At 34.4% G+C, this 19,917-nt stretch overlaps 3 protein-coding genes across 8 annotated transcripts; 2 read left to right on the top strand and 1 right to left on the bottom strand.

The window, feature by feature from the left end:
• Window positions 1,210-2,393, top strand: LOC109346646 (late embryogenesis abundant protein D-34-like). Its single transcript, XM_019586321.1, has 2 exons — window positions 1,210-1,920; window positions 2,048-2,393. Exons 1-2 carry the CDS (start codon window positions 1,312-1,314, stop codon window positions 2,204-2,206), a joined length of 768 nt encoding a protein of 255 aa, XP_019441866.1. The 5' UTR covers window positions 1,210-1,311; the 3' UTR covers window positions 2,207-2,393.
• LOC109344902 (transcription repressor OFP12-like) lies at window positions 6,623-7,653 on the top strand. The gene has a single exon (XM_019583627.1). It carries the CDS (start codon window positions 7,044-7,046, stop codon window positions 7,608-7,610), a length of 567 nt encoding a protein of 188 aa, XP_019439172.1. The 5' UTR covers window positions 6,623-7,043; the 3' UTR covers window positions 7,611-7,653.
• On the bottom strand, window positions 8,945-18,344 carry LOC109346644. Of its 6 annotated transcripts, none has more exons than XM_019586315.1 (10): window positions 18,184-18,344; window positions 17,485-18,064; window positions 15,018-16,638; window positions 14,304-14,445; window positions 14,133-14,215; window positions 13,063-13,298; window positions 12,077-12,163; window positions 11,476-11,575; window positions 10,514-10,727; window positions 8,945-10,417 (listed from the first exon to the last, which is right to left on the bottom strand). In XM_019586315.1, the coding sequence occupies exons 2-10, from the start codon at window positions 17,925-17,927 to the stop codon at window positions 9,282-9,284; spliced, it is 4,062 nt and encodes a 1,353-aa protein (XP_019441860.1). In that variant the 5' UTR covers window positions 17,928-18,064; window positions 18,184-18,344; the 3' UTR covers window positions 8,945-9,281. The 6 variants fall into 6 exon arrangements, with proteins under 6 accessions (XP_019441860.1, XP_019441863.1, XP_019441864.1 ...); XM_019586318.1 differs by lacking the exons at window positions 17,485-18,064; window positions 18,184-18,344 and adding an exon at window positions 17,338-17,465 and having other exon boundaries at window positions 8,945-9,534; window positions 9,619-10,417; window positions 15,018-17,218; XM_019586319.1 differs by lacking the exons at window positions 17,485-18,064; window positions 18,184-18,344 and adding an exon at window positions 17,338-17,465 and having other exon boundaries at window positions 8,945-10,017; window positions 10,123-10,417; window positions 15,018-17,218.

The following is a 19,917-nucleotide window of genomic DNA, read 5'->3' as shown; positions in this document are numbered from 1 at the left end:
TGCCATGTTCATTGTCGTTGATAAGGACGAACATGTTGACGTTGACTTCAGACGGAAGAGAGTTATTGTCGTTGACAAAATGAAGTAATTTAGGAAAACTATAGAATTCCCCTCTTGCAATTGATTATGGGTTGAAGGTCTAGTTGTCCAGGCTTAATTCTTTGACAAAATTAAGGATACTAATAATATCAATAATCTTCTTTAATTAGTATGATACTATCAAAAATGTAATAAAAAGGATCCATAAAAAAACTAAAATGTTTTACTTCATGTGTAAAATCACAAATAAGAGAAGGGTATTATAAAACAATTAATCTTTTTGGTTGTCCCATTGAATGTTTAATCATTAATCTAGTACGACACTAGACTAACATTTCAACTAGTAAATTAGACTACAGTTTAATTGATATTTTTCTAGTTATATACTTCCAATAAATATAATAAATTTATAAATACAACTATTATTATTTGTGATGTATAAATGATTGATATGTTGTTTCAAAAAATAAGAAGTTTTATGAATTAAACATTAGCTTAATGGTAAGTAACTTTTGTTGTGAAAAAACAATTACACATATCGAAAAAGATTAGTCCTTACACTAAAAATTAATATCAAGAAAAAATTGTGAGTAATAAAATACAATAGTCTAACCAGTTCTCACCAGTATTTGCATTTTCTTATTTTGACTGATTTTCGTCAATTTAATTGGAGTTCAGTATACTTGAATTCAGTAGTTTTTTTAGTTGAACTATCTATAACAAGGTGTTACTAAGTTTGTGTGCACTTGGAGCATTAAAATTTAGGGATGAATTTTAAATGAACCCTTATTTATAAGGACCTTGTTAATATTTTAGAATGCTCCAACTCTCCAAGTATATTGGCACTTAAATAAGTGATTAGTCTCTATTCTACTTCTGACCATTCGGTGGAAGGTGCAGAAAAGAAACATGTGGAGAAGACTTACGTGTAATTTATGCTTAGCTCTAGAACCACCTAGCTCCTTAAATCCATAATTCTCTATAAGTAATTACATTCTGTTTCTACTTAATTTTCATGTTCTTATTCTTAATTCTTTATTTGATACATTGTACAATAACATTGCTATACCATGTGTCATTCTCTTTGGTGCTTCAACACCACATGTCAGTTCTTATTCTTCCTTGCTGACACGCGTTAAACTCAATTCTTCTTTTCTCATAATATATATCCAACTCCAATTCACGCTACTTAATCCATTCCAAGCACATTCAATAAATTCTAAAACCGGGTTTCTTAGAGACTGTGATATTTGTGAAAGTTCCGGTAGAATAATGAGCCAGGAACAGCTACATAGACCTCAACAAGAGCCAATCAAATACGGCGACGTTTTCAATGTCTCCGACGAGTTAGCATCCAAACCCATCACGCCAAAAGAAGCAGCTATGATGCAAGCAACCGAAAACCAAGCCTTAGGAACAACCCAAAGAGGTGGCCCCGCCGCAGTCATGCAATCCGCTGCCGCTGTCAACGTCACCGCCGGTCTCATCAACCGTGACGACATCTCTAATGTTGCGAGAGACCAAGGCATGAGCGTGTCGGAGACCAAGGTTGGTAACAACCGTGTGATCACGGAGTGTGTGGGGAAAGAAGTGGTGGGGCAGTTTGTGGAACCAAATATAACAATGAATAATCCAGGTTCAGCTCTTGATGAAGATGCTGTGACAATTGGAGAAGCGCTTGAAGCTTCAGCGTTGACAAGTGCAGGTGATAAGCCATTAGATATGAGTGATGCTGCTGCTATTCAAGCTGCTGAGATGAGAGCCACCGGAAAGAATGAAACTGAGGCTGGTGGGTTGGGCGCAATAGCACAATCAGCTGCTACTAAGAACACTCGCATTCTACCTTTTACAGAAAAGACTACACTCTCTGATGTCTTAACTGTAAGTTGTTTTCTATACAGTATAAGATGATTACGAGAAAGATAGATGTACTCAGTCTTACTCATGAAATCAGAATAGCATTATTATTACTTAAGAATATTGCATGCATGTGTGTATATAAATGTAGGATGCAAGGGAGAAGCTGGCATCTGATAAGGCAGTTACGAAAGAGGATGCAGAAGGAGTGATTGGTGCAGAGATTAGAAACAAACCCAACATGAGAACAACCCCTGGTGGTGTAGCTGCATCGGTGGCCGCAGCAGCTACGCTTAATCAAAACAAATGAACGTGTGCTACTTTACATTTCAACTAATGCTTTCATCAGTTTCATGCATTAATAATAGCTATTACTATGTTTTTTATGTACTGGGTTTATGGTTGTATGCTCTTGTGCAATGTAGTATAATATTTGCATGCAGCATAAGTGTCATATTTGAAGACCCAAATTCTAATAGATCAATGGCTGCAGCAGACGTTTTTTGTTTTTAAAAATAATAATATGAAGCTACTACTAAGTTTGATTAACATGTTTGTCTTTTTTATTTATAGTTTTTAAGTTATACACTTTATTCCATACTCATCCTCTTTTTGTGTATTTTACCATTCTACAAAAGTTGACATTTGGAAGAGAGAAAAAATGAAGGACCAAATTTTTATTTATTTTTGAATTAAATAATATAAGAAATCATGTCCACACAATCAAGTAGTGAAAGTGCATTAAATTTTGGGTACATATTAAGAAATTGCACAATATATATTGATAACTTTAGAGTACACTATATAATGAATGCAATAAAAGACTAATATTTTTTATTTAATATCTTTAGTTTTATGTACTCCTTAAATCATTCTCTAAGAGAACTAATCTAAGGACGATGATTAACATTTCTCAATAACCTGAGTTTAACAATTTCTTTTAACAAATCAAACCCATAACTTAACTTGTGGGTGGGTGAGAAGTAGAGCTATAAGATCCTTCGGAGAAGCAAATGTTGAGGAAAAGATAATATAATTTGACACGGAAAAAATTTAATTTGACAAAGATACAATGAAATGAGAAAATGGACTTGGATTAATCTAGTATTGAACCTTATCATATGATTTGGAAGTTGATTGTTGTTTTGGACAGACTCAAGTTACCTACTTGGTTGACTTAGTTTTTTGGATTTGTTTGGTTTTTTGGATTTGTTTTGTAAATTTAGTTTTGGAAGAGAATAAAAAAAATGAGAAGATTTGATAGTTATGAATTATATTTGTGCTAATTTTATATCATATCTGGACTTTTATTTTCTTCAAAAACTCACCTTTCAAAAAGACTAGGTACACAATGTATGTCAAGGCATGAAACAAAACCTAGAATGAGGCATTTTTGCCTAAAATATTGTTTTCAATGACTAAAGGAGACAAGTGAAAAAATATGATAAAATGAATCTGATTTTGATGACAATTCATTATTGTAAGTCATTTTTGGCTTTTCTTCCACAATGACTACTTTTATCACCTTAATCAGATTAGACCTTAAGAAAAATATTGAACTCATCACCTGATTGCTAGCACTAATAGTCAATCATCATACACTCACATTTAAAAGTTATTACTAAACAAATTTTGGGGCCTATCCGGACCTAAAGCCATTGCTTTAGAGGATTTATGGTTGGATCGGCCCACCCTTTAATACCACCCTTATACAACATGTGTAGGTCTAACCCTTCGAATTTGGATTATCTGTTTGTCACACTTCTCGCTCCAAACTAATCATATATTGACATGTGTTTAAAAGAATTTTTTTAAAAACAAAAGCTAATAAAAAGTAGTACTCTAAATAGCTTGAAATATAGAGTAGGACATACAGTTTGGGACAAATAATCTCTATCCATAACCCTTCCGTCTCTCCACTCCAAATATCTAAAGTCTAAACTCTTGTTAAATAATTCTAGAAAACGATTCTATTGATAAATAAATAAATAAATTCGGGCCTATGGAGCATTTACCTTGGTGCGTTACTTAATGAAAATGATATTATAGTGGTTAAGAAGGCTAACAAACTTTGAGCTATATGGCTATTTTTCTCACTGTATGCCATAAAATATGAATCTATGATGTTATGTGTTGGTTACCAGAATCAATGGGAAGAAATCCTGGATGGAAAGTGAAGCAAAATGTTTCCATATCCATTAACAAAGAGTGTAACACCGATTGTGTAAAGTTTTATACACAATCAGTATATCATTCACAATTTATTTAATTTGTATTATTTTTATTTAAGAGTTAATAATAATTAAAATTTAAAAATGAATAATGAATAATGCAGTAATAATGTAAAAAATTCTTATATTATCGGTTATGTTTCTTTTTTCTTCATTTAACTAAATTAAATGCCCCAATCTTGTGCTTCCTTTGAAGCCCGTGATAATGGTAAGGTTGAGTGGACCATCCTTATAGCTTCCACCACCCCATATAAATCCACCCATATAGCCTGTATGCTATATAAAGCGTTAGAATGAGTGAAATTGAATTTAGATTTTTAATGTAATTAACTTTTTATGTACACAAACTTATTTACTTCAAACATAAAATAAATTTCCTTCAAAAAACATAAGGTAAATTTGAGTCACATCAAATATAATTCCTATGTACACAAACTTACTCGTGGAACATTTGAACTTAACCATATAGCTTCAAAAGAACAAGACATATACATGTGTTAGAACTTAGAAGCTAGCACCTGGCCTTATGTTAAGATTTAAGCTCATGAATAGAATCTAACCCAAAAAACTTGTCTATTAGGTGGGAGAGTCTCATGACTTAAGTACCACATTGAATTTACTATTCTACTCAATGTGGGACTCCTAACATCTTTAGTTGTCCTTGTGATTGAGTAGGGTTTCCAAGGGTACAAGGATCACTTGTCCCATAATTTTACTCTCATCATGTCTTGAACCAATCAAACTTCACAAAATAATATTAAAATATTAATTTCTGTTTTTATAATTTTTCTTTTTAAATGAGTGGAATTTTTCATTAGTTTGGGATACTAAATGAGACATAAATGGAGACATGTGATCCCATCCTGAGGGCGGATTATGCTTCTTCCAATCCAATGAACACAGTAATACGTACATTAATAATGCAATATTGGAGTAGGGGCCATGTTATATCTCATATGGAAATTGCAGAGAAAAGAACTGGGCCAAGCAAGGACGATATAAAAGGATTTGCTACTACTTAGATTCCTTTTTTCCCATTCTGTTTGTTTCCTTTTGTTAAGGGATAACACTGAAAGAACCCTATTAATAAAAACAGCAACATGATTTTGACTGAGTCCTCATTTGAAATCCACTCCTATTCAAACAAATGGGTGTATATTTCTCTTTTCCCTAAATTTTGTTGTCTTTTTATACAAATTTTGTTAACAAAGTAGAAACTAACCTCAAAGAAGTCTTTTATAAGTATAAGTGTGTAATATTTATATACTATTAGTATATAGATTTATACTTAGTCATTGTATCAATAGTAGTTAAAGATGAGTGTGGATAATTTAATAACTGGGTATTAAACTCATACATTAGAAATTTAGCTTAAATTTGGTTGTTGCTTTAAAACGAATGTTTTCATAAAGTAACAAATTTTTTTTTGTTATTATTGATTTAAGGATTTGTTTACAAAGTTTTATATTGAGTTAAGAATTAATAAAAAAATATTAAAATAGTAATATATCTAAAGTATTTTTAAGGCAAAAAGGAAGTAGGTGTGAGTGGACCCAATTTAGGACTAGTCCTTGTTGATATCTTGCATGAATAATGAAATGGAAAGCCGTATGATACATCACTTTCCTTTGTGATTACTTTATTGCGGATCTATGCACGAAGTGGACCAACCATGAGTCCATGACTATTCCAACTCCTATATATCTAATATAATTTATCACATACTATTTGAATCCTTCTTCCTTTTAATGCTTTTATTTTAGGAAAATGTCATTTTTAACAAATTTATTGATACTCAATGTAGATAATATAAATTAATGTAACTAAAATTAATGTAGTAGAGTATTAAACAAGATATAACTTATAGTATTTCCCTTTGTTCCATCTTATTTTCAAGATTGCTTAACATCTGTCAACCATTAGGATTAAGATGAATTATCGGATAAACAAGATCGAACTTATACGATTGTTTGTTATGTTCGGAAGGTTGACCTAACAAGATAAAAGTATGACAACAACAAGACATGATCAAATCAGCATCCGCTATGTCAGAAAACTTTCGTTCACATCAAAGACAAAAACACGTCTCATGAGAAGGACATCCTCATGTTACCCATTCCATAAAGTAGTCTAAATGTACATGATTATCACTCTAATAGACTAAAAAAGGCAAGATCATGTCGTCTCATAAAGTAATGATATATATTTTCAGTATACTTTCTCTTTCTAAAAATACATTCATAAATATATACTTGAATGTCAGAATCTCTTCTTACAAATATCACCTAAAACAGTTCATAGCTAACAATTACCCAAATTCAACATGGAGACTCAAGTTCACAACTCCACCAACAGAAAAAGAATACCCTTAACTTGCTCAATTAGTCATGGGACAGTAGTATGACTGCATTTATGTAGATTTAAATCATGCAGCACCCTTCATTATTAAAATAATAGTATTGTTATTTCCGTGAGTGTTTTCATTATTATTCAATTCATATAATCCAACTAACAATATAATACCACTTCAAGAGTTTTTTATTGGTTCATCATCTTTTGCTTCTGTTTGTTGCTTCTTAGTCATTTCCCTTAATTTCCATGTGCACATTGCTTTCATCCCAAACAAAGATACACTGAAAGCCCAAACAGTTTCGGTATATAGTAATCTTTTACGCATTCATGTACCGAATATCGATGAGATATATAATACTATTATTTTCATGAATATAATAAAAATGTAGGCAAAGATAAATGTGGTTGAGTACTTTAGTTAGTGTTCAGTTCCGTATTTACAAGTGACAAAGATTGGTTGAAGCAAAAGGGTCCTAAAATACCTTCATCATAAAGCAATACCATATATCTTGGCATGCATGTTCATCATTTTCTTAGCCTCATATTATTCTACTAACACAAAATATGTTCAAACACTGTTTCTCAAAGTTCAATGCAGCAGAATCAGAATCAACAACAAACCCTACTGCCACTATTAACACTACTTCTTCACATAATGATTATGATGAAAACCCTCCATGTCCAACCTCACCATTGATGAAGAACTTCAACTCTCTCTATGAACATGAACCTGAAGCAATGACCGCTGATTTAGCAACTGCTTTGGCCTCACAACGCTTCTTTTTCTCTTCACCTGGTCACTCCAACTCACTCATTGAATACACTACTTCATCATCTTTAGTGGGTGAGAATAATAATAAGAATAAGAATAAGAAGAAGAAGAAGGTGTTGTTATTCAAGGAAAGTGTGGCGGTACCAACTTACTCATCGGATCCTTACTTGGATTTCCGGCGATCCATGCAAGAAATGGTGGAGGCGCGTCCTGAACTCATGGATGTTAACACCAATTGGAATGTGTTACACCAACTTCTACTTTCTTATCTTGCTTTGAATCCAAAGACCACTCACAAATTCATTCTAACTGCTTTCTCTGATCTCCTTATTTCATTGATGAGTGTTCAAGTTTCATGAATGTAAATTGTTGCTCTCATTTATTAATGTTATTTTTCTGCTTCATTAATTCACCTTAACCCTTTGTGTATATGGTAGAGATTATGTTGCGATTATAAGTTAATTTGGTTGCATAAAAAGATTGAATACCCTGATTCATCCTCTTCTCTCCTTGTATCTATCACTATCTTAGGGAGTGCAAATTGCTAATCTCACCCCCCTTATCTAACAATGCTAGTTTTTGTTCTATGGCATGAAATAAAGGGGTTGGCATAATCCGTAGAGGGTCCAGTACAGGAATGTAAGGCCCAAATTTATTTCATCATTTATAATATTTTTTTGACTAAAAATGTTTTAAAATCTGCACCATCAATTTTTTCTAAAATCCACATATCTCAATCTTATTAAGTATTGGATCCTCCCCACAATGGAGATGACCCATTCTCTAAATAAAGTGATCAATATAATATATAAAGAAAACCAGCTTATATATCCTTGACGTCATACATAATCTATTCTAAACTAGGATAAAATGTGAAAATTGTGATATATAGTCAATAATCAATATAAAAGTTTATTAAATCTCTATCATATAAATAAGTGAAGTTAATTATATTATTATATTAAATTGATTGGATGATTGGATGTGAATAATTAATTAGTACAATTGTTGATGGACAGTGAAATGTCCATGTCAATAAACAAGTACAAAACCGAAGCACTTAATCGTGTTTTGATTGCACAGAATCGTTGCATCAAGACAAGGAATAGCTCAAAAAAAGGCAAAATACATATTAATTAAATAAGAATTGAGAAACAGACAGAATAAAGGAATCTTAATATTGTGCCCCTTGCCCATCGTTTTCTATCTCTCCATTCTTATTTTTTTAGTAGGAGAAGTCACGCACCAAGAGATTCACTCACTGTTTTTAATTTTGTTATTTTCTCTTTCTTTTTTTACTTTTTTGTTTTTCCATAAAGACACAGTTCCTGAATTGAGCGCCAGAAAATAAAAAAAGGTCATAGCATTTTTTAAATACATACTAACCATATTATAGAGGACAAAGCGTTCGAACATAATGATAACGATAAATTTGTTTATCTCGTGACCATATTGCTTTTCAACTCCACTAAGTGATAATCTCAATAAACAATATAGTTTTAAGAGTCATACCCAAAAAGAAGACACATGTTAGTACTAAACTTTGATTTCATACGTTTAATACTAATAAAATAGGAGCTTTGGTGTTTTACAACACTAGAAAATCATATATTGCTTTTCAATCGTTCATCGAAATGAGATTTATTGTTACTTAAGGCGTCAATGCTCCAATTAATATAGAACCAGCAACGACTAAAAGTGAAAGAAAATAAAAGCTCTTTATAACAAAAGCATTCTTCAACTCCATTTACATCACAATGACCCACCCTTTATGGGGTTGTTCCCCTCAACCACACCATCCCCAAAAATTGGAGCCAGGCCCTACTCTAATAACCACCTTTCTTGAGAAACATTTTCAGAATTCTTTGCTACAAAGACAAATCTCATCAAATAAGTAGCTGCACCTCCTTAAGTACAAGACCAATGGTTCATGATATCTGTGACCTTCTAAAACGCATTGCAAGATATCCCTATGTCAATGAATACCCTCGACAGGTAACCTACTTATATAGCTATAAATGGAACACAAATTACATGGCTTGGTTTGACAAAACTATTGCCTCCGTACTACCACACGAAGTACTGTCAGTAGATGCCCAATGAGGGCACATGCCAGAAGCAGTGTTTGGGCTACACAATGATGGAGGGTTGCTCTGTGCCGTTTGATCAAGCTGCAAATCAGGCTCTTCTAACTCTGAAGACCCTGCGATACCAAGCTTATTATCAGGAACCATGCCTTTATCAGCAACAAGGAAATTGACCTCAGCTACACTGGGTGCTTCATTCCTCTCCTTGACACCATCAACAATCTTCTCACAAAAACCTGAAGATACCACTATGGATTGGCAATATTCAGGGTTTATGTTTGTCTGGAGATTAGGTGCTTTGACTGAACATATGTTTGCTTCATTCACATCTGACACACTAACCATACTCAAACCTTTTTCACAATTTGCCGCAGGCAGATCTTCAGTAAAGTTCTTTGTGACATCTTTTATAAGAACTGCTTCACTGGCGGCACAATCATTGTTGGTGTCGGGTCTACAATGAGAAGCACAATCATTCACAGCTTGTACTTCTGATCCTGTGAAGTACGGCTGAACACAATCGTTTTTGCTTTTCAGTTCACAGCTGTCAGACATCTTATGTGAACCATGGAGAATAATGTCAGCAGAATCTTTTGATTCTGTAGTATGAACATAATGTCCTTCAGCAGCTTCAGTGTTAATATGAGACACGCTGAGACATTGCTTTTCCTCACAAGTAATACAACACTTATTTGATTGGCTATCTAAATCTATGGACTTCTGATCATGGTACGGTCTGGTACAATTATAACTGATACTCTTGTCTTGAGCTCGGTAACAAGTATCACTCGCATAATCATGGGCATCTGCAGCTTCCACTGCCATATTTTCATCAATTGCCTGACATACAGCTGGACATGTGACATCATCTGGAGATGTATCATGATCTATAGTGTTGCTAGTGATGTCGAGTGCCTCGTTCAATGATCCCTCAGGGGGCTGATAACCAGATTCATTTATCTGACATGCATTAGAGGGAGGGATCCCAGCAAAATTGATCAAGTCAGATCCAGATGAGCCTGCCCCATCACAAAAATTAGCTACCTTGTGTATTGTATGACTCTTCTGAATATTAGAAACTGCAACAAAGTGCATTGTGCAAAGACTAAGTTCAAATTATCAGGGAAACAAAAAGGATAGCATAAGAGGACCACCAAGTGTCTTGGAAAATGTACCTTCTAAAGGAATCAGATTCTCACCAGCTAATTTATGGCTGTGTATCTTTTTCTGTAACATATCTACATGAGGGAATACCACAAGATTCTTATTATTTATTAATTTCTTGCTTGTCAAGTCAAGTGGTTCAAACCCAAAAACAGACGTCCAAGTTTCTATGAGTTCTGAGATGGCTGGTATGACCAATAAATCAACATTTAAAGAGCTCAGTGCCTGGTAACAGTCAAAGAAACATAAATTTTGAGGTCAACAAAACAAAAAGGTCATTCTTCAGAAGTACAACTAAAATTTACAAACATATAATTCTGTCCTATGATAAAGACTAATAATCTAGTCTGGGCCCTTAGCTAAAACTCCTTTTGACTGTCATCCAAAACACTACATGTAAGAAGAAAATAAAAATGTGAAGAAAAAAAAAATAAGGGCGGCCCAACGCACGAGGCTTCCACCTAGTGAGTCGGAGGGAGGGTAGATGTACACAGCCTTACTCTCGCAAGCAAAGAGGTTGTTTCCACATCACAAGGCAAGCAACCTTATTGTTGCACCGAAGCTCACAATTGAAAAGAAAATGTATAGCACTTATTAAAAACTACTAGAATTTTCTCCACTTCCTAGAAATGAAAGCAAAAAAATCAGTTCACTTGTTGGACTAAATTGAAGATATTAATTAAGCTCCTCATGTAAAATGTCCAATGTTTCCAAAACTAGCTAAAAGCCTAAAATAGTATCCCTAACTTAAGGTAATATAGCACAGATCAGCGATATTTGTTTTTGCATAATGTGACAGAACCAACATTAGGCCGGGGGGAGGGGGATAAAGGCAAACAATACAACTTAAAGAACGATGACCTAAAAATTTGAAAATAGTTCTGACGAGTATTACACAAAATAAGGACCAATTATTAGTCAAAGTTTGTCCAGCTAAAACTGAAGAGACAACTAATAACAATTCTGAACTTACACATTCGATGGCATTTAGAAGTCGGCGGCACATTCCTTGTCGCCTATACATATAGCGGGTCCCAATAAATGGCATCTCTGCTAGTTGGTTTCCATGGATCCTATTTGACAAATAAAAAACTCAAGTTATCAGAACCAAAGTGTCACCCTTCCATCAACAAAAAAGGAATTTCACAAAGTATGGTGGATGTGTCTTAGTCATAGGACAACAGAGGGACAAAATGGTTATGATATCTTAGGACAGGTGAATAAGTTAACTCACAAAGGGCATATTTCTAAGCAGCAAATCAGGTAATATCCTACCAACAGGATGTCGGTCTCACATTATGGAGGTTCTGTGAGATAGTACAGCCCAGATACAACAAACTGATGGTTTTTATTAATCCATATACAATCATATAAAGATCATATTAACTTACGATCATAAAGATCATAGTAATTACATCTTAGTGAGGATTAACCTATATTAGAATATCCCTTTTTATAAAAAGAATGACGGTAACTGAATCAAGTACCAACTCCGCACATATACTAATTAGTGACACCTTATAAACTGCATAAAAGCCTTCATAACCAAATCTAACATTTATTTGAAGATTTACCTGATAGTTGCTGCAGATATGACCTCATCACCTCTCTCTAGAATTGCAGTAACAAATCCACTACAGTTAAGCCGTTTGAAGTTCGATCTGACAAAGATAATAAGAATATAAATATATCTGAATTTTAATCTGCAAATATATTTGAACTCCAAACTACTATAGTATCACCATTGCAGATCACAAGTTGCCACTTTAATATGCAAATATATCTCAACTCAAAACCAAAGGGCTACATCCGGTATAATTATATATAAGTCAACTCTTGCAAGAGAACCTCAATGCTCAGGTAGTTAAACCACAGGAAAATTGGGGGGATCCAAGAAAATATTTGTGCCCTAAGAAATTTCTATTGTGACAAAAAAGGAATAGTCTATAATCCCACAAAGCAGAAACTGCTCCTGACATGCATACTGCCACTCTCCAGCATCCAAAGTTAAAACTATAAATTGTGTAAATCTGCGTCTGCCAGTTGGTCCAGTCTACAAAGGAAATTTTGCTCAAAGTATTATACTTTATAAAAGTGAGATTATATTGTCATAACATTTGTTAAATTCCAACATATGAAGGCAGCCACTGCAAGACAGCCATCATCTTTAGAGAAGTGGCTGCATACATATGAAATAAGCACTTTCCAGATGAACTTATTGCTGATGCTATTGAGAAATATTTTATTTTAAAAAACATGCAGTTTCCAGTAGTGCTTTGTGTTTCCTGACACTTTAGCATATTTGCAGTTTACCAAAATCTTAAAGAAACAAGCTATTAGACTCACTAAAGTTGTCCAATCTTTCATTCACAATCCTAAGATAGTCTTTTAATTATCACACTCCATCTCAACTCAAAAGTTGCAAGAGATCATATGTCACTGTATTTTAGAAAATAAAAACCCTGCTGTCAGGGACAAATTATTAGCACAACTCAAAATGTGGTCCACCTCTTGAAAAGTGGTTAAAAGGGCATATAAGAAAAGGGCCATGTGACCTTACCCACAATTATATAGAATACTGTGAATCAGGTTTGTCCCGCTTCTATGATCAATATATGGCATGAAGCACTCATCCATTATTGTTAATGCAACAGCTAGCTTGGAATTACATTGAACTATCTCAGGTTTTATCTTAGAAGCATCAAAACCAACATCTGACCGCCGAATAAAAGACCAGGAAAACCCATCTTCAATTTCATGTTTAACCCCAAGAAGCATTTCGAGTCTCTCAGATAACTGAGATGAGAAGGAAAAAAATAGTTTAATTATAGTGACAAGAAAAACATCTACAGATTGAGCAATGGCGTCAATAAGAATGACTTTTAATGTGGACCACATACTGAATAAAATGAAAGAAACCTTGTTGAACAAATTTTAATTATTGCATTATGATGTAGTACTCTTAATTCAAGCATAAATTTTAATTATTGATAGTAATGAAGAAAATACAAGTATCAGCAAATTCACAGTGCAGATACATTGCCAACTCAACGCACGTTAAAAATCAACAGCTGAAAATTTTATGGTCTAATCACAGTAAAAAATGCATGCATCTCCTCTGTTGATAATTAACCAGCATGCACCTGATGGGTCTAGAACCTATTGTTTAAATCCTAGATCTAGTCTCAGCTACATTTCTCAGATATTAGAAGATTAAAATCTAGATTAATATTTATTTTCATGCAGGGCACTCTTTTACATGAAACAGGCAAACTGAATCTCAAGAAAAAAAAGAACATAAAATTTAATCTGGAAAAATAGATTTTACAAAACAAGGGAAAAACAGTTTAGTAATGTGTATCATATCTTAATTGAGAAAAAAGACATTGATGATGCTACTTACGCATATGACAAAACAATATCAGATTAAAAGCTTCTTTGTATTACATAAAACTTCACACATAAAAGCAGGAAAGACCAAAACATTAAAAGTTTAGCTACTATTGCAAGTCAAACATTTAGCATAACTCAACTAACTAGTAAGTAACTTAAGCATCAACAAATCAAATCCGGCGAACAAAATTCTCACACAGTGATCAAGATTTAAGAACTTGAATAAATACATCGTACCTGGTCACATTTGCTTCCACAAAAAATGGGATCTTTAGAATCATCGGTCATGGCAACATTTGCCTCAGTACAGGATCTATGATCTGCAAAATATAGAAATTTGGGAAATAAGCTAACTCTGCTTGAGAATTGTTATTTAATTAACAAAGAATATGTATGCAAAGGAAATACATTTTTCCTGGCATAAGTGGCATGTCAATAATGTAGACACGGTAAAACCACCATTGATGTCCTTTTGGTTTGAACTTCCTCCAGCCAACCCACAAAATTTGCAGCAACAATAAATGCAGTGCCAGTCACCAGATGGGAACTTCTGTAAGCAGAAAAGAGATGTTTTATTTTCCAATATAAACATTAATTTGCACTATTTTTCATATGCAGCTTGCTAAACCATGGATACATGTGACTATTAGAGTATAGACATAACAATAAGATCTCCTCATTACTTCTCACGATATTATCCAGAAACTCAGAGATCAAATCCATCACAAGTTTTCCAATAATAAACTTATTGTTATCACTTATCAGCAGCTGATATATAGGTCTTTCTAAGTTAGTGAATGTCCTAATCCAAGAACAGAAACAATTTTTTATGCCGGATAATAACTGAAAGGCAACCACAGTTTATGCTCAATTAAGCTGTCAAAAACATACCAGGCAACCTTCTATAGAAAAATATATAATACAAGACAACCCAGAAGCAAAAAGAAAGAAGACACAGGTGATGATAAAAAGCCAATAAAATTAGCACAAAGTTTGGTGGAATATTGAGTATCCATAATGGGACAATGGCCATTGAAACTGAACAGTTCAGAACAAAATGAAACACAAGGGACTTCCATTAAGATTAATTATAAAGTTATGTTGATTCATCAAGATACATACGTTTATATCCAGGCAGCTTTGATGGAATGTCGATGGGCAACCATCACAACAGATCAGGTCTCCACCATCTCCACAGACACCACATGTATCATCGTTTGGATCTTCACCCGCAGTATCAACAAAATGAAAACCTTTACGTTCAAATTCATCTTGCTTGTCCCATGAATCTAGCATGCATTGTAAGAGAGAAATTCCACCCTCAATATATATATTTTTAAGTGGGTCTGAGAGTTTGCTTCCTGCATGAGCCTCAAAGTCTGAAATCGTTACTATTTCATTACAGCAACCACAATGAATGCCATCACCTGTGATCCTACCCTGCGTTGGTGAAAACCCCCTTCTATTTTGCATATAATGAACCTTCTGGTTTTGCACAATCGTTCCCAAATCAATCATCCAGGCAAGCACGGTTCGCTTTCCATTGTAAGGTACATAGCCATCAGTTTCAGAATCTATCTCCTCCTCTGCATTGCGAACCAATGGAGCACATCGCTTCTTGTTTTGCGTTTTGTGTCGCTTATGATCCCTGGCCATAATTGACATCCTGCTAGGTGCCGTACTGCCCTCCTCATGAAGTGACCGTTTCCTTTTAATTTTACCCTTGCCTGCACCAGAACCCAGTCTTTCTTTTTTCAATTTTTTATTGACTCTATCAACAGTCTCTTCGCCATTCCCGCCCTTTGGCCTTGGTTTATTTTTATCATTTCTTTCCTTGTTGACTACCTTGGTTAGTATTTGGTAATCCTTTTCTGGTATTGGAGTAAATTTGAAACCTGATCCGTACACCTTACCTTCACCATCACCAGCTTCGTAGTGGTTTTTAAGCCTATTGTAGGCCAAAGTGATTGACCAGTGTGTCTTTCCATCTAGACTAACATACACCGCATCACGGTAATCTCTTCCACTCCTTTGTCTATAATCAACTGTCCAGCCTGCAGCTGAGAGCCTTTCCATTATTTGTTCCCTCACCAACTGTTTTGCTTTGTTTCTTAAACTTTTACCACCAACAGGGGCTTTCACTGCATTTGATGTCACCGGTGAGGCTACTCCATTGTTCTCAGTATTCAAAACCTTCACAAATTTATTCTTCTTGACTGGAGAAAAACCCTTCTTTTCTAACTCTCTCTCAGAAGCTCTCCCTGAGTGTGTACCAGAAATTGCATTCACAGTTGCACTATATCTGGCAGTTAAACCTTTTTTACCTTTTCGAAAAACCACCTTTCCTTTTCTACTATGCACCACTTTTAGGAACTGGTTTTGAATGCCAGCCTTGGGAGGTCTTCCACGCTTATGTGTCAATTGATCAACTGATTGGCCTTGCTCGTTCAACCTTATTATAGGAGGCCTCCCACGCTTACATGGCAACTGGTCAACAAATTGAGCTTCCTCTTCCAACTTTATTTTGGGAGGTCTACCACGCTTCCTTTTCAAATTCCTCTTGTGCCCTTTCCTTTTTAGCTTATCCTTTTCATTCACATGACCATCACTGACATACTCATCAGCTTCATCATATTCCTTCGTAGATTCTATCCTCTCAAGCACACTGCTTTCATTAGTTTCACCATGAAGGGCACCACTATTCTCCCTATTACAAGATTTATTATCATCTGCCCTCTTAGACCTTGAGCGCAACACTCGACCGCCAATCAACACACTATCATTTGAACCTTCCTTTTTATTCACCTCTGTCTCAACATCAGCTTTTATAAAGCTACCCTCGCCACTACAACAACCCTTCTCGTTCGCTTCATTTTTATCCACCTCTGCCTCAACATCAGCTTCTCTAACACTACCCCTACCACCAAGACTACTACAACCCTTATCATTCACATCCTCAGTTAAGTCAGCATTCCCACCAGGACTTTCATTCAAATCAAATTTTTCCACCGCACAGTCAACCTCATCCTTCTTCTCAGTCGTTGAGTTCAATGCCTCTTCCTGCGGCACCGAAGAACCCTCAACATTCAAATCAAAACTCTCCTTTTCCAATCCACCCCTTTCCACAACTCCTCCAGCACCAGAATCCTTCCCCAGTCGAGTTCGAGATCTCAAACCCTCTCTCATTTCTCACAAAAACCCTGAGTTCTAGAAAGCTAAAGAGTAAACCGAAATGAACACAAAACGCTTAAAACCCTATTTAATCCAAACTAAAAAACAAAAACCTTACGGTTACAGTGAAGATGAAGTCAATGATGAATTCCCTGCAAGAAAAACAGCCAAAAGAAATAGAATCAGATTTTCGTGTAAATTAGATAGAAGGTAAAGAAAAAGAAATAGAATGATCAGATTAAAAATGAAACGCGAAAAGTTAGTAAGTTACCAATGTGGAAGGAAATTCAAAGAAACCTAAGCGACGAATCGGTTGGCTCCAAAGAGATTTCAAAGATCACGGCGTTTCATTGTGGCTTCGGAATTTGAGGATTTAGAGCGAGAAAGAGACAAATAGAGAGAGAGTGCCCTCTTAGACCTTGAGCGCAACACTCGACCGCCAATCAACACACTATCATTTGAACCTTCCTTTTTATTCACCTCTGTCTCAACATCAGCTTTTATAAAGCTACCCTCGCCACTACAACAACCCTTCTCGTTCGCTTCATTTTTATCCACCTCTGCCTCAACATCAGCTTCTCTAACACTACCCCTACCACCAAGACTACTACAACCCTTATCATTCACATCCTCAGTTAAGTCAGCATTCCCACCAGGACTTTCATTCAAATCAAATTTTTCCACCGCACAGTCAACCTCATCCTTCTTCTCAGTCGTTGAGTTCAATGCCTCTTCCTGCGGCACCGAAGAACCCTCAACATTCAAATCAAAACTCTCCTTTTCCAATCCACCCCTTTCCACAACTCCTCCAGCACCAGAATCCTTCCCCAGTCGAGTTCGAGATCTCAAACCCTCTCTCATTTCTCACAAAAACCCTGAGTTCTAGAAAGCTAAAGAGTAAACCGAAATGAACACAAAACGCTTAAAACCCTATTTAATCCAAACTAAAAAACAAAAACCTTACGGTTACAGTGAAGATGAAGTCAATGATGAATTCCCTGCAAGAAAAACAGCCAAAAGAAATAGAATCAGATTTTCGTGTAAATTAGATAGAAGGTAAAGAAAAAGAAATAGAATGATCAGATTAAAAATGAAACGCGAAAAGTTAGTAAGTTACCAATGTGGAAGGAAATTCAAAGAAACCTAAGCGACGAATCGGTTGGCTCCAAAGAGATTTCAAAGATCACGGCGTTTCATTGTGGCTTCGGAATTTGAGGATTTAGAGCGAGAAAGAGACAAATAGAGAGAGAGAGAGAGAGAGAGAGAGAGAGAAAGAGAGAGAGAGAGAATGAGAGAGAGGTTTATGGAGTGAGAGAGGCGACACAATACAAATAAAATACTGAGTCTGGGAGGAGGGTATTAATGATTTTCAATTTTCGTTTTAGCGCTTTTGGAAATTTTATTAACATCTTTTTTTCTTCGTATTATTAGAAGAATAGATTATATCTTACATATTGGATAATCTTTTCATGCTATTTGGTATTTGAATTGTATCTATTTTTTGATGATATGGTTATTAGTTTATTACTTTTTTCTCAAAACTATCCTCATTTTCATTAAGATGTTATTTTTATTTTTTTGTACAATTAAGATGTTAATTTTTTACAGAATACTGACGTGTCTAAAAAGAGACTTTTTATGGTTATGTGTTGAATTAAGTCAAACATAATATTTAGCCTAAGTTCAGAAGTATTATTTTTTTAAGGGAAAGGGGAAAATAGCTTTGAAATGTATCTTCATTGTTTGAGAGTTGAAGGAAATAGAGAAATTGGTTTTGAAGGTTTTCAAACTCTAAACTCCTCACATGTATATTATAACGTTCCCTTTTTTAAATACAAACATATCAAAGTAGCTAAATATCTTTAGCAAAATTTTAAAATTACAATTTTAGTATTTTATTACTATTAATTAGATTTTTAAAGGGAGAATACAAAAGTTTCCTTGTATTATTATTACTTTAATTTTCTCTCATTTAAATCTCACCCTCCTAAATAAAATGAGAAAGTTAACTTGTTTTATCTTCATTTTTTCTTTATATTCCCCTCTCTAGACTTTGTTTGGAGTTATGAGTAAAGAGAAGTAGAGATATGAAGGAGTTAGGAATGGGAAGAGTATAAGAGAAAATGAAGGAAATTTTTTCATTTGTCTAGGAGTATGAAATTTAGACGAGGAGGATAAACTATTGATAATGTAAGAATTTTTTTATTTTTCCTTTAAAAATATAATTAACAATAATGTATAATTATATAATATTACTAAAAATATTTAGCATTTTGACATTTTATCTCTAAAAAAATCCAAATTGGGAGAAGTTTAAAAATGAACATAGGGACTTAAACCCTCCAAAACCTTATTCTCTCCTTCAATTAAACTCTCATGGGAAGGTTTTTCAAAGTCATGCAGTCCCTTCATTTTCCCCGCAAAACTCCACTCTCAAACAAAGTCTCAATGTATGACATACTCTCAACCAAATGGTAAAAGATAATCTTCATTGTCATGTTTAAAGTAGGGGTGTAAGTGGTTCCGATTTAAATTGTGAATTTGATGAAATCGAAGCGAATCAAACTACAAAATATGATTCGATTCAGTTTCGCGGTTTGATCTGGTTATTTTTTTAAAGAATCATTTATGTTCGGTTCGGTTCATGGTTTTAGAAACCATTAGAACCTAGCCGCATATTAAAGAAATAAATATTAGGGAATGATGTTGTATTGTTGTTTAAATTCTTCAGCCAATTTTGTCTGAATTGTAATGCTAAATTGGTATTATGTTAGTATTATATATGTTATTTCTTACTAAATCGTTTCTCTTTGTCTTCATGATTTAGAATCTATCTTCTAACTTTTTAGGT

The sequence above is a fragment of the Lupinus angustifolius genome, chromosome LG04 (genome assembly GCF_001865875.1).
Source record: "Lupinus angustifolius cultivar Tanjil chromosome LG04, LupAngTanjil_v1.0, whole genome shotgun sequence".
Classification (NCBI taxonomy): Eukaryota; Viridiplantae; Streptophyta; class Magnoliopsida; order Fabales; family Fabaceae; genus Lupinus; species Lupinus angustifolius.
Note: the sequence above shows the minus strand (reverse complement) of the source record. Positions and strands in the feature narration are given on the sequence as shown.

Coding starts and splice junctions, on each gene's coding strand:
- LOC109346644 (XM_019586315.1), bottom strand. CDS start 17,927: ATGAGAGAGGGTTTGAGATCTCGAACTCGACTGGGGAAGGATTCTGGT. Junction 16,639..17,484: donor GGTCGAGTGTTGCGCTCAAG/GTCTAAGAGGGC, acceptor GTTGCGCTCAAG/GTCTAAGAGGGCAGATGATA. Junction 11,576..12,076: donor ATATCTGCAGCAACTATCAG/GTAAATCTTCAA, acceptor TTTGTCAAATAG/GATCCATGGAAACCAACTAG.
- LOC109344902 (XM_019583627.1), top strand. CDS start 7,044: ATGTTCAAACACTGTTTCTCAAAGTTCAATGCAGCAGAATCAGAATCA.
- LOC109346646 (XM_019586321.1), top strand. CDS start 1,312: ATGAGCCAGGAACAGCTACATAGACCTCAACAAGAGCCAATCAAATAC. Junction 1,921..2,047: donor CACTCTCTGATGTCTTAACT/GTAAGTTGTTTT, acceptor ATATAAATGTAG/GATGCAAGGGAGAAGCTGGC.